The sequence below is a fragment of the Pelophylax lessonae genome (assembly GCF_965119305.1).
Source record: "Pelophylax lessonae genome assembly, chromosome: 9".
NCBI classification, from domain to species: domain Eukaryota; kingdom Metazoa; phylum Chordata; class Amphibia; order Anura; family Ranidae; genus Pelophylax; species Pelophylax lessonae.
The window spans coordinates 44,278,833-44,292,962 of record NC_138776.1 but is presented as its reverse complement, the minus strand read 5'-3'; the positions used below and the strand labels follow the sequence as shown (position 1 = coordinate 44,292,962).

The 14,130-nt window shown below is 42.8% G+C and overlaps 1 protein-coding gene across 2 annotated transcripts in view; it reads right to left on the bottom strand.

Moving 5' to 3' along the window:
• MXI1 (MAX interactor 1, dimerization protein) overlaps positions 1-14,130 on the bottom strand; it is a 62,090-nt gene that overhangs the window by 26,550 nt on the left and 21,410 nt on the right. For both annotated transcript variants that reach the window (XM_082266692.1, XM_082266693.1), the window contains exon 2: positions 12,284-12,404. In XM_082266692.1, coding sequence (XP_082122818.1) covers positions 12,284-12,404 — 121 coding nt within the window. The remainder of the gene's footprint in view (positions 1-12,283; positions 12,405-14,130) is intronic.

The following is a 14,130-nucleotide window of genomic DNA, read 5'->3' as shown; positions in this document are numbered from 1 at the left end:
GAGCCCTTCATTTACACTAAACAGCCGCACTCTTGAGGAAACTAACAGCTACACCTACCTCGGCCTAGAAATCAACCAATCAGGAAGTTTCAAGCCAGCCATAGAAGCACTAAAAGACAAGGCACGCAGAGCCTTCTATGCCATCAGGAGACAGCTGTATCACCTAAAACCCCCAGTGAAAGTCTGGCTTAGAATCTTTGATAGCGTTATCACCCCAATCCTTCTTTATGGTAGTGAGATTTGGGGTCCTGTCACCTACCCAGACCAATCCAAATGGGACTCAAGACCAACAGAAACATTCCATCTGGAATTCTGCAAGCACCTCCTCCAAGTCCACCGGAGCACCTCTAACAGTGCCTGCCGGTCTGAGCTGGGCAGATTTCCCTTACTTCTTGCAATACAGAAGAGGGCGCTATCATTCTGGGACCATCTACACAACAACAGTCCCGACTCGTACCATCATAAGGCACTACTGACCAATAAGAACCAGCCCAAGCCTGGCGGTCTGCAACAACTTATCAGCGCCTTGCCCATCCCAAACCCCCAACAGTCTGGCCTGACAAAACCACAAATAAAAAACATAACAAATTATTCCGAAGAAAAATATGTTGAAGAATGGAGAAATGAAATTACAAACTCGAAGAAACTAACTGTTTACCAGTCGCTGCAGAGGGACTACAAACTGGCCCCATACCTGGAGGTGCTACAAGAGCCCAAAGACAGACAGACCCTGAGCCTGTACAGACTGAGCGCCCACAGCCTGGAAATGGAATTAGGACGGCACAGACAAACCTACAAGCCCAGGGAGAGCAGATTGTGCCAGCAGTGTGACCAGGGGGTCCTGGAGGACGAGGACCACTTCCTGCTACAGTGCTCTAAGTACTCATCAGTGAGGGACACTCACTTCCAGAGACTCTCCGCTCTCATCCCGGACTTCAATTCTCTAGAAGAGAAGAGGAAACTCCAAATCCTACTGGGAGAAGAGGAGCCAATGGTGAGAATAGCTGCACAATATGTGACAGCGTGTCACAGACTGAGAGGGACATGAAAAACTGAGGACTTAAAAATCCTTTACATAGACTCACCCCCCATTCCCCTCTATATTACCCATTACCCCCCCCCCAAACCAAACTGCTTTGGCAATGCTAAAATATACTTGGTCCTGCCAATAAAGCTTATTTGAATTTGAATTTGAATTTGAATTTGAGAGAGAGAGAGAGAGAGAGAGAGAGAGAGAATAATTCAGCCTAGTCAGCATTTTTTGCTTCTGCAAGGGCTGGGTATATATCAGGGCTGGATGGGAAGATAACAAATCCTTTGCAAGATACAGTAACTCCCATCTACATATGTGTTTCATCTGTATACTTTAGAAGAGAGATGGGGGGGGGGGGGGAGAGAGGGAGAGAGAGAAAGAGAGAGAGAGAGAGAATGATTCAATCAATTTTCCCTCGTGTGATTGGTTGGTCAGGGGACACACGCTGTGAAGTACCATCTAGCAACCAATGAAAATTGATGTTTCAATTTTCTTTGTTTTCAGATAAAGAAAAGTAAAATCGGAGGAATGGCGATGGTCTATAGTCCATTTAAGGCCATACTTATTTTCATCTGTTTGCCAAATTGTTGTGCGCCTCTCCTTCCCCCCAGCACAGCACAACGCCCCACCAATCTGGGGACAGCACACACGTTTCTGTGGCTCCACCATGACTTCCCATGGTAGAAAAAAAGTATTCTAATTTTTACTAGAAATGTGTGACATTTGAAGAGACATGTTTGCTGCACCTACAGAAGAAGGGAGACTCTCAGAACAGCCTGAACACTCCACAGCAGATTGGAAACATGGACGTCACTGCTGGGCCCGGATTATCTCCCATCTGGAATTAGTTTGCTGGAGCTCCCATAAACCTCGCTGTCACTAAAGGGCCCTGCAATCCTCTGCGGCTGCACTTTAACCCTTTACAGCAGGCATGTTAAAGTGGGATTTTCTATTTTTTTTTTTAAAGTATGTTGCTATTACACGTAAAGTCTATGAAAATTCAAACGATCGACTTCTTTTATTTGTCAATTTTTTGTCTCTTAAAATATACCATTGAATGCATTTTGTTATATACTGTACGTTCAATAAGTACAAATCCCCCAAAAATCCAGTGAGCTCCTAACTTCCTGTGCTCTCTGCTTCATTCACAGCTATTTCTGAGGACTACAGAGCCCATCATCTCTATGTTAAAAGGAAGAGGGGGAGTTATGGCAGTCGTGTGCTAGAGTGACAATGCTGCTCCTTTATATATACAGTGTGGCGGGTCAATGTTGGCATCCTAGGACAGGTAGGATCTCCAGGGGAAAATAAAGATGAAAAAAGCCTGAAAAAACAAAACTAATGCAGCCACCACATCTAAGGTTAGTTTTACAATTGTGTGTGATAACGCATACACGTGTTTCCGTGCGCTTTCCGCTCGCCACGTGTAGGGCAGCCTATTTCTTTCAATGGGCTGCCCTACGCATGAGGTCTCTGACATTTTTGCAAAATCGTGCCATACCGAAGAGCAGGGGTGGCCCATCCAATGGGTGCGCAGGGGCGCTGCCCCCCTATCCATGAGTCCGGCCCCCTAATCTACATGCAGGGCGCCGGATGCATGGATTCCAATGGGGTTTTTTTCTTTTTTTTTAAGCATGTGATTAGAGCCAGAGGCTTCAAAAAAAGGGTGGGCTCGGGGCGCAGAGCACTGCGCCCTGAGCCCACCCAGTTGCGTGACAATAGCGAATGAATATTCGCTATTATCCCACTGATTCTCCTCCCAGCCAATCAGGAAGCGGGTCCTGAGACCCGTTCCTGATTGGCCGAAAGGAAAGGCCATGCTATTGACCAAGGAGAAGGAGGAGGGAGGAGACGCAGGGGAAGCTGCCGCCACCACCGGGGGAAGCCACCGCCGCCGCTGCTGCCTACCCTTCACATCAATCCAGGGTGAGTGAGTCGGCGACGGGGGGGGGGGGGGGTATGGTATGCGAGCTGGTGTGGTCCGGGGGGGGGGTATGGCGTGGTCCGTCCCCCCGGCCCATGGAGCTCCAGCCGCCACTGCCGAAGAGCATTGTGTTGTGCAACCATGCGTTTGGGTGCGTGTAAAAAATACATGCGGTATCAGTTGCCCAGAGGTGCCATTAAGAATTATTAAAGAGCAGCAGGTTTTGCTGCTAAAACGCAGCAGGTTTCTGTGCACGTTCCTGACCCACACTAGCGTGAACCTAGGCTTGGCTGCAATATATTATAGCCTTGTTCTTGGGTTTCGATATGCGTTAATAGCACTAAGAGGACCCTGTCTTGGCTTATCCTAATCAGATTGGAGTTCACTCTCATATTACATTGGTGGCTGGCTGTGTAGGTGTCCATTTATCAGTCTGCAATTACAGTATATAGTTTTGCTAAGTGTAATACAAGAGTTGTCAAAAGGACAGGACCCAACTGAGATGCTTTGCATTTCATGCATGCACCCAGCGGGCCGACTAGGTGTGTGACTGACGCTGGTAGGGTTTATTACAAGCAGTGGTCAGCCAATAGCACGGCCAGCCACTTAACCAGGCATCTATGCTTGCCCTTATAAGGTCCTCTGCTACGTAACTTCATAGGGAAACTCAAGGTTTGGTATAATTCAGCCGAGATCAGCAAATCTGATGATTGCCATCTAATTGGACACTAAGGCTGGCCATAGGTGATACAGTTTTCTTTCCTTCCTCCATGGGTAGAAGAAAAGAGAATTACTCGATTCCCCCTCCAACACAGTCAGCAATCATGGGGGTATGCCTCCAGCTGCACTATTGTATTCCACCAGTGGGGGGCGCAAAGAACATTCCCAGCAGGCAGAATACAATGGTTACTGCTAGCGGCTATAGCCATTGGCAGTAACTGTATGTAGAAAAATCCAGCATGCTGGTTGTACCCAAGTTGATCAATCAGCCTGCCCATACATGGTTCCAATCTCGGCTGGTCCCTGCTGAACCAGCAGATTGAGATTTGAACCATCTTAGGCTGGCTTAAAGCTGGCTATACTTCATACAATTTTCATGTTCGATTTCCTTTAGATTTACCTTCAACTATGTAGTGCAAGGGCCTGCCTGATTGCATACAAATTGAAAGTGTTTAGGTTTGCCCTCATATCATATGGTTTTTGTAAATCTAAAGGAAAATTGGACAAGAAAATTGTATGGTCAGCCTTACATAATGATGTTCACTACTCATAGAGGGGAGGAGCCTGACTGTTTGGACCAAAAGACTTTCTATAATAGAGAACCTCCAAAACCTTTTCACCCACCACCATCGCTTGGCTCTTGCAGCCCTTCATTAACTCAGCATGCATTTTGCCTATACCCTGTGCCCCCTTTATAACCTACACAGTTGTAGTGTGCATGAGGCCTTAGGAAGGGGTGGGCGGGCACCTCTTGCCGACTGCCCACCGTAGTATTACTGCGGCAGGGCGGCTCGGCTGCGCAAAACCATGTAGTGCTACCTGATTTTGGGCACAAGGTCTCTGCCGCTCTCCCAGGGGGAGGCGGGCCGCGGGAGGAGCGGCGGCGATTTCCGCCGGCCTCCCACAATCGTCAGATAAACTGACTGAAGACCCGCCTGCTTATGTAAACAAAGCAGGCGAGTCTTCTGTCAGACAGGCAGGGAGAGATCAGCAGTTTCACCTAAGCTGCAACCCCCGATCTCTCTGTGCCTGTCACAGAACCCTCCCCCCACACAGTGAGCAAGCATATTTAGGCATACATCAACCCCTTTGATCAACCCCAGTATTAACCCCTTCCCTGCCAGTATCATTTATACAGTAACAGTGCATATTATTTAGCACTGATTACTGTAGTAATGTCACTGGTCCCCAAAAAGTTTCAAAAATGTCAGTTAGGTGTCAGATCTGTCCGCCCCAATGTCGCAGCCTCGCTAAAAAACGATGATCGCCGCCATTACTAATAAAAACAAAAAAATAAATAAAAAGTCCAAAAATCTATCCTGTAGTTAGTAAATGCTATAACTTTTGCGCAAACCAATTAAAATACGCTTTTTGGGATTTTTTTAACCAAAAATATGTAGCAGAATACAAATTGGCCTGAACTGATAAAAAATGTAATTTTCAAAAAAATTTTATTGGGAATGTTTCATAGCAGAAAGTAAAAAATATGGCATTTTTTTTAAAATTGTCACTTTTTTTTATTTATAGCGCAAAATCTAAAAACCGCAGAGGTGATCAAATACCACCAAAAGAAAGCTCTGTTTGTGGGAAAAAAGGACATCATTTGTATTTGGGTACAGCGTCGCATGATCGTGCAATTTTTCGTTAAAGTAACGCAGCGCCGAATCGCAAAAAATGGCCTGGTCATTAAGGGGGTAAAACCTTCCGGGGGTGAAGTGATTAAATAAGCAGAATTGTCACTGAAGTGGAAGGTACTGCCAAAAACAACAGTATTTCAATTTGCAATTTTATTTTTAAATTTGAAAAATTTATTGATTTACAAAACCAGACCGATCGCTAAAATTGATTATAGTGACATTCGTATGGCCAACATTCGATTGTTTTCGAGAATAACTGGGACAGGTTATTCACTTCGGCAGGACTCCGACCCTGGAAATTCTTTGAAACTTGCAGTTTCCCTGCCACTTGGACGGCGGCGTACATTTCTACATGCGACAGGGGAAAGATTTATGTCCTTTTTATTATTATTTTCTTTTTTTTTTTTTACTACTAATAGCGGTGATCTGCGATTTTTTTTAGTGGGACTGCGACATTGCGGCGGACAGATCGGACCCCTAACCTAATAGTGATGTCGGCCAATCAAGGCATAGGGTCTTTTGCACTGATGTATGCCAACCCTTGTCACCAATCTATACCTTGACTTTAAATAATCCCCTCATATTAGCCAACGTCTGCTTGACTTGATCTTTTTCTTCATTTGTTCCTACAAGAGAACCCACCAGGGTGGCCTATGATAGCTTAGCCTTCCACCCATCTCATGAAGCCATTGGTTCACAGTAGCAGTACTAGTTCCAGGGCTGACATGCCATGATACTCAGCATGGTAACTAAACAATGACAGCTACCGGCTTTGGGAGCCTTGGCCTTTAAGACCGAGTTTATAAGGTCACAAGTGGCAATAACAATCTAACCAGTTATTTTTAGCTAGGCCGTGAATGAAAAGATTACTAAGCCAGGAATTTTCTAAAGTCATGCATGGATTTGCTGCAGCAATTGCTCGCCATAATGCGTTGAGCAGCTGGTCCAGCAAGAGCAAGTATGGGGTCAACTGTCGCATGTAGAAATGTACGCCGCCGTCACAGTGGCTCGGAAACTGCAAGTTTCAAAGAATTTCCAGGGTCGAGAAGAATAACCTGTCCTAGATATTCTCGAAAACAATTGAAAGTTGGCCATACAAATGTCATTAAAATCAATTTTAGCGATCGGTCTGGTTTTGTAAATCAACAAATTTTTCAAATTTTAAAATAAAATTGCAAATTGAAAGACTGTTGTTTTTGGCAGATCTTTAAAGTGGACCTTCCACTTTTACTAAGGCCTCATGCACACTGCAACTCTTCCAAAATGCTTTTCTCCTGACAGGGAAAAAACAGCATTAAAAACAAGCCTGAGGCTAAGTTCACATGTAGGCATTTTGGGGCGTTTTTCTGCTCTAGGATCAACTCAAAAAACGCCCAACAAGACAAATCCTATTCATTTCAATGGCCCCTGTTCACATCTGAGCGTTTTGACATTTCAAGCAAAATGCCCAACGCTCAAAAAAGTACATGAGCTTCTTTTTGGGCAGATTACAGGCATTTTTATTTTTTTCCATTGGTCACTTGTCAACCTAAAAACGCCTGAAAAAACGCCTGAAAAACGCCTATAAATAGCAATGTCAAGATGTGAACGTAGCCTAAGGGCCGGGTGCAATGCAGGGAATCCTGCAAATCCAATGTGGGTTTCCCTACCTAAATTTCCGGCGGTTCACACTGCCCTCTTCAAATCGCTGCAGGTGTCAATATAAGGTCAATGACAGCCCCCCCAGATCTGTTTGCAGATTACAGTGCGAACTGTGATTTCGGACAGGAATCAGATCACATGGGTTTGAACACCCATGCAATCGGCTTCTGGTGCGGACAAAAAAGAAAAGGGTCCTGCATGAGTTTGGTCCGAATGCAATGCAAATTCAGCCATACAGTTTGTATGGCTGAATTTGCATCGCACAGAATATCGCATGTGATCTGCACAGCAATATAGTGCGAATCACATGGCATCGCACCAATGTGAACCGACCCTAAAGCTGTGCTGTTTCAAATGTGTATAGGCGCATTTAAACGTGTCAAGCGCTTTATTGTTCATTCATTTAATGGACCAGGATTTTTAATTATTCTGGCCTCTGAAATGAATGAATGGTGAAACACTAAACACGCCTAGTGTTTAAGTGCGTTTGGACGCGTTTACACGTGATTGGGCTTTTTTTTGCAGCAAAACACTCCTCTCCTGAACGTGCTAGCCCTCGCTTTTTTTTTTTTACAGCCTGTAAGTGCCTACGTGTGCCTGGACACAGAGGGGTTGATTTACCAAAGGGAAATAGGCAAAAAGGCAAATAGGCTGTGCACTCTGCAAAGCGCAGTTGCATACTGCAAGTAGATACATATTCGCCAACACACCATGGATCTTTTGCTAGATCCATGGTGTGCTGGCAAATATGTATCTACTTGTAACTGATCCAGTGTCCAGCTGGTGATCGCTTCAGCACCCAATATATAAGTGCCTATATACCAGAAAGGTGTGCGATGGGCAGGGCTTTTTTTCAGCAGGAACGCGGTGGAACGCAGTTCCGGCACCTCCAGCACTGAATGTATGTAATATAGCAAGTGGTACGGGGTGTGTTGGAGGGTCACTTGATGCTGGCTGCTTGGGGATCTATTGTCACTGGTAGGGATCTGGTATTGTGTGAGGGTCTTTTGTTGCTGCTGGGGGATCTTAAGTTGTTGGTAGGGATCTCTTGTTGAGGTAGAGGTCTATTGTTGGCTTATCTATCGATACTGGTTGCTGGGAGAGCGGTTGTTGCTACTGGAGGGGGGGTCTAATTTTGCTGGGGTGGATCTTTTTTTGCCGGGTGAGGTATTTTGTTGTGCGTGGGAGGTGAGTAGGGAGTGGAACCAAGGGACAATGCTCAGAGGTGGGTAGTGGGTGGAGACAAGGGGTGACTCAGAATGGGGGAGTTCCTGCACCTATTCTTTGAGAAAAAAAAAGCCCTGGTGATTCATATATGAACTTTACTGCTTGCTCTAGAGCTTCGTAAATGAGATAAAGCTTCAGTTTGCAAAGAATGCAAGATAAAAAAAAAAACAGCATTTTTGCTTGAATGGTGGGCGCCAGCAGAGCTTCTGCTCATTTACTAAGCTCTGGAGCAACTGATTTTGCAGGTAGCAACTGCACTTTGCAAAGTGCACAGTCTATTTGCCTTTAGTAAATCAACTCCATAGGCTAACACAAAGGGGCGATTAAAGGCAGAAAAAGAAAAAGAAAATGTTGTAATGATTTTAGCGAAAACTGAATTTGATATTTTCGGGGGGGGGGGGGGCCCTATCAGGAAGGCTGTGATCTTTAACAGCAGCCCTGGTAGCCGGATTAAGAGGACTTAATGCATGGTTGCCGACATTTCAAAAATTATTTTCAAAGAGAGTTTGCAGTCTAGCAGGTGTGAGGACTGTCACCTATACGATTACACAAAATCATCCATTGTCAATAAAAGAGAAGTCAATTAAAAAAATTTCTAAAATTACCTAAGAAACAAAAAAAAAAAAAAAAGCCGTCCCGTTGTCCAGGATATCCTCTTTTTATCTAGAGATAGACACAGCATCCATCCCCGGTTATAAATGTCAAAATCCCCCAAAGGGAAAATATTCTGCGCAGACAATACAAGGTTCCTTCGCCTTCTTCCATCTTTACTGCCCGCCGATGTCACTTCCTGTCTGGTTACCCTATTCTCAGCCACGGGTGGCTTAAATTTAGTCTCTCGCTGAGAACTAACAAAACAGGAAACAGAGAAACAAGTGAAGGTTCACAAAGGAGGTTGGCAGACGCTGAATCTCGTCTTTCTCATGGCTGTGAAAATGTTTGATTTTGTGACATCAGAATGGAAGCAAAGAGCTGAAGATCCATCAGATCTTTCAATTCTACTTGAAGCCAACCTTGTCAAAATTGCTGCATTTTATACAGCTTGGATGACTTTATTTTGTTACCAGCATGGTGAAAAGATTGGCGCCTTTTATATAGGTTGGCTTCATTGGCACCCAGGTAACTGCTTGATAGCGCCTTTCTAGACAATACAACATTCTAAAAGTGATACTAAATTCTTGTTTTTTTTTTATTATTTTTTTTTAAATTTAAAAATAACAAACATGTCATACTTACCTCCTATGTGCAGTTGGTTTTGCACTGAGCAGCTCGGATTCTCCTCTTCTTGTGTCCCTCGCCGGCTCTCTTGGCCCCTCCCTCCTGCTGAGTGCCCCCACAGCAAGCAGCCAGAATCCTCCTCTCCTCGGGTCCCTCGCCGGCTCTCCTGGCCCCTCCCTCCTGCTGAGTGCCCCCACAGCAAGCAGCCAGAATCCTCCTCTCCTCTGGTCCCTCGCCGGCTCTGTTGGCCCCTCCCTCCTGCTGAGTGCCCCCACAGCAAGCAGCTTGCTATGGGGGGCATCGGAGCCAAGCCACAGCTCTGTGTTCATTCACACACGGAGATATGGTTCGGCCTGCCCCCTCTATCTTCTGATTGGCTAACTGACTTTGATTGACAGCAGCGGGAGTCAATAACGCCGCTGCTCTGTCTCAGACAATTATGAAAAACCTTCTGCCTTTAGAATCACTTTAAGGCTTGGTTCACGTTTTGAACAGCATCCAATTCGCATGACATGTAAAACAACATAGTTTTCCATTGAAGCTGTTCACATATATGCAGTGCATCTGCAGTGTGAATTAAACTAGTTCTGGACTGGAAGGATTTGCCCCCTTAATGACCTGGCCATTATATGCAATTCGGCACTACGTTACTTTAATGGACAATTGCGCAGTCGTGCGATGCTGTACCTAAATAAATTGTGCTTTTTTTTCCCCACAAATAGAGCTTTCTTTTGGGGGTATTTGATCACCTGTGCGATTTATTTTTTTTGCGCTATATACAAAAAAAGAGCGACAATTCTGAAGAAAAAAAAAAAAACAATATTTTTCACATTCTGCTATATAACATTCCCCCAAAAAAATCTAAATGTTTTCATCCTTTTAGGCCAATTTGTATTCTGCTACATATTTTTGGTAAAAAAAGAAAAAAAAGAAAAATCGCAATCAGCATATTTTGATTGGGAAAGATTTATGTAATTTTTATTCATTTCTTTTTTTTTACTAGTAATGGTGGCAATCTGCGATTTTTAGCGGGACTGCGACATTGCAGCAGACAGATTGGACCCCTAACTGACATTTTTGACACTTTTGGGGGGACCAGTGACATCACTACAGTAATCAGTGCTAAAAACATGCACTGTTACTGTAATAATGACACTGGCAGGGAAGGGCTTAACCCAGTGGTGACCAAAGGGTTAAGTGTGAACCTAGGGGAGTGATTCTAACTGTGGGGGGGGGGGGGACTTGTGAAATGAACACAGAGACCTGTGACCCTATATAGAAGGGTCACAAGCGCTCTGTGATCATTTCAGAGAGAAGAACGGTCGGCTGTGTTTACAAAAGCTGGCCGTCATTCTCTCTCAGTGGGGAGAGATTGTGGGTGCCCGGCAGAGATGTATAGTAACGAAGTAGAACTACTTAAGTATTGTACTTAAGTACCGAAATGCGGTATCTGTACTTTCCTAGAGTAGAATTTTTTTCTCCTACTTCTACTTTTACTTCACTACATTTTTTCGATGATTTCGATACTTCTACTCAAGTATTTTTTTTTTGTGCTGCATAGTAACTCGTTACTTTTAAAAAAATTACCACTGCCAGAACAGTAGATGGCAGGTTGCATAAAGCTCAAAAAATGTGTATAATGTCATTTGTAAATCAGCGCATACGAAAATAAAGGCTGTGTATAATAAAAGCTGCTATACCAAATCTTTCCAATAAAAAGAAAATATGAAACAAACAAATAAATGGAGCTACAGCGCTTAAAGTGCATCAAGAAACTACTAACAAACACAGGTTAATCATTTGAATAAATCATTTGAAATAATAAAAACAATATGATGTTCATACTTTTGACTTCTTTCTTTAATAACTACATAACACAAACTTGTACTTTTACTTTCAGTACTTGAGTAGAGTTTTTTTCCAAAACTACTGGTACTTTTTACTTTTAGTACTTAAGTAGCAAATTTTTTGAAAAAACTACTTGCAATACTTAAGTAAAAAAAATGTTGAATACTTTAGTACTTCTACTTAAGTAACTTTTTCTGCGAGCACTTCCACTTCTACTCAAGTAATTTTTTGATCGAGCACTTGTACTTTTACTCAAGTAGAAATTTCGAGTACTTTATACAAGTCTGGTGCCCGGCAGCAATCAGTGATGCCGGTCCCGTAGATTGGCATTCCTGCTGCCTAGTGGGGGCGAACGGGCATGCCCCCAGGACGGCTCCCACAAACTGAAGTACCCATACGTCGATTCGTGCAACCGAGCCAGCCTGCCACAGTATATCTGCGGCAGGCAGTCGGTAAGTGGTTAAAAAGAGTCCTGTGCGTTTTCTGAGCACTGTGGAGTGGTTTGGATGAGAATTCTGGGCTCATTGCCTTCTATGGGAATGCTTCTGAATTGCACTTGATCAGTTTTGAACATGAATTGAGAAAAAAAAAACAGCCTGCCCCCCCCCCCCCCTCAATCCAAACCCAGGCCCTTATTTGTGAATGCAGCATGGCAGGCCAGGAAAAGGGGAGGGATGAGTGAACACCCCCCCCCCCCTGAAACATACCAGGCCACGTGCCCTCAACATGGGGGGGGGGGGGTTAACAGGGGCATCCTGGGTTGATGCGAGGGGGTGGGGGTCACCCAGTGACAAATTATCGGGTGGCCCGTCTCTTCATTTATTTACGGCTGGAGGAAACGGAGCTGTCAGACAGCAGGAGCCAGCATCAGATACAGAGTTTTTTTTTGGGTCAGCATTTTTGGATTCATTGACCTGCCAGCCCAAATGTAGGGATCTTTTAAAACAGGGGGGGCTTAAACAAAATCCTCAATAAATGTCTTTGCAGCGGCAGGGTCGTGTTTGCAATTAATTATCAAAAAAATTGTCACAATACCTGTTGGTGCTGCTTCCTAAGCTGTTACTACACCTCTTTGATTTGAGCCTCCTGGACTTTAATCTAAGAAGATCCGAATCGTCTGGTGAGGGGTACGTGGAAGCATACCCGTGCTCACATTCTGCAATAAGAGGAAAAAGAAAATTAAGACACAGGCAGGAGATTTAAATGGTCATGTCAGAGTTTTGACCTCAATCCTACTGAAATGCTGTTGTGTGATATAGCATTGAAACAAATAATCAAAAATATTTACTTGCATGAATACAATTTTGTTTGGTGTAAAAGATCAAAATACACCGTAACCTCTGAGTCTGATCAGCAGCTACAGAAAGCATTCAGTCACAGTTATTGTTAACAAATGATGTTCTGCTAGTTGCTAAATAGAAAATTTCACATATTTTTACATCAATTACAATTACATGGGTTCCTGCATTTGCTAAAGAAAGAATGGTAAAATAGAAAATGCTTCATGGCTTATTTTCTAAAGGGAAATTTGATTTTATTTCTTTTTTTTAGATATCGATAATTCAGTAAAACCTTGGATTGCGACTATAATTTGTTTCGGAAACATGCTTGTAATCCAAAGCACTCTTATATCAAAGCAAATTTCCCCATAAGAAATAATAGAAATTCAGATGATTCGTCCACAACCATTTATTCATAAATCCTTCAGTTTATAGTCCATATAAAAAGTTATAGGAATGTGATAGGTTGTGTAACCATAAAATGTCCATTCACAAATGGCGCCTCCACAAGGGGATTAGAAGCAAAATCCTACAGAGTATAAAGGAGAAGAGAGGTGCCTCTAAGTGTAGCAATATGGTTACATTTAATGAAGGTTTAACATTTAGCAACTCACATGGTTGATGATTGAAAGAGGCACATCTAAGTATGCAGGCATCCGGGGTAAAGCTGTCCACATAGACCGTCCTCCTCAATGCCGGCTCTGACTTCTGTCAGTCTGCAATCGTGACCGGGAAGACTATCCTCCAGTAGAGCGATCTGAAAGCGAGGCTTGAATCGCAGCATGGAAGGGATGACGTCGATGGTAGTGCAGAGGATGGTCTATGTGGACAGCTTTACCCCACATCCCTGCATACTGATACCCCACATCCCTGATACGCCTGTTTTAATCATCAACCATGTGATTTGGTAAATGTTGTACCTTTATTATATGTAACTGTATTGCTACACTTAGAAGTGCCTCTCTTCTCTTTTATACTCAATTGTGACGTGACGCTACTTGTATATCAAGACATCGCTCATTTATCTAATTTAAGTCAAAATTTATATTTTAAAAAATTAGCTTGTCTTGCAAAACGCTCTGAAACCAAGTTACTCTCAATCCAAGGTTTTACTGTAATAATAATACATTATTATTATTATTATTATTACAAATCTTATTACTCTCAATCCAAGGTTTACTTTAATAATAATACATTATTATTATTACGAATCTTATTACTCTCAATCCAAGGTTTTACTGTAATAATAGTACATTATTATTATTATTATTACTAATCTTATTACTCTCAATCCAAGGTTTTACTGTAATAATAATACTACATTATTATTATTATTATTATCATTATTACGAATCTTATTACCCTCAATCCAAGGTTTTACTGTAATAATAATACTACATTATTATTATTATTATTATCATTATTACGAATCTTATTACCCTCAATCCAAGGTTTTACTGTAATAATAATACATTATTATTACGATTCTTAATACGCTCAATCCAAGGTTTTACAGTAATAAATTATTAATATTATTACTCTCAATCCAAGCTTTTACTGTAATAATACTACATTATTACTATTATGGTTATTATTAATAAT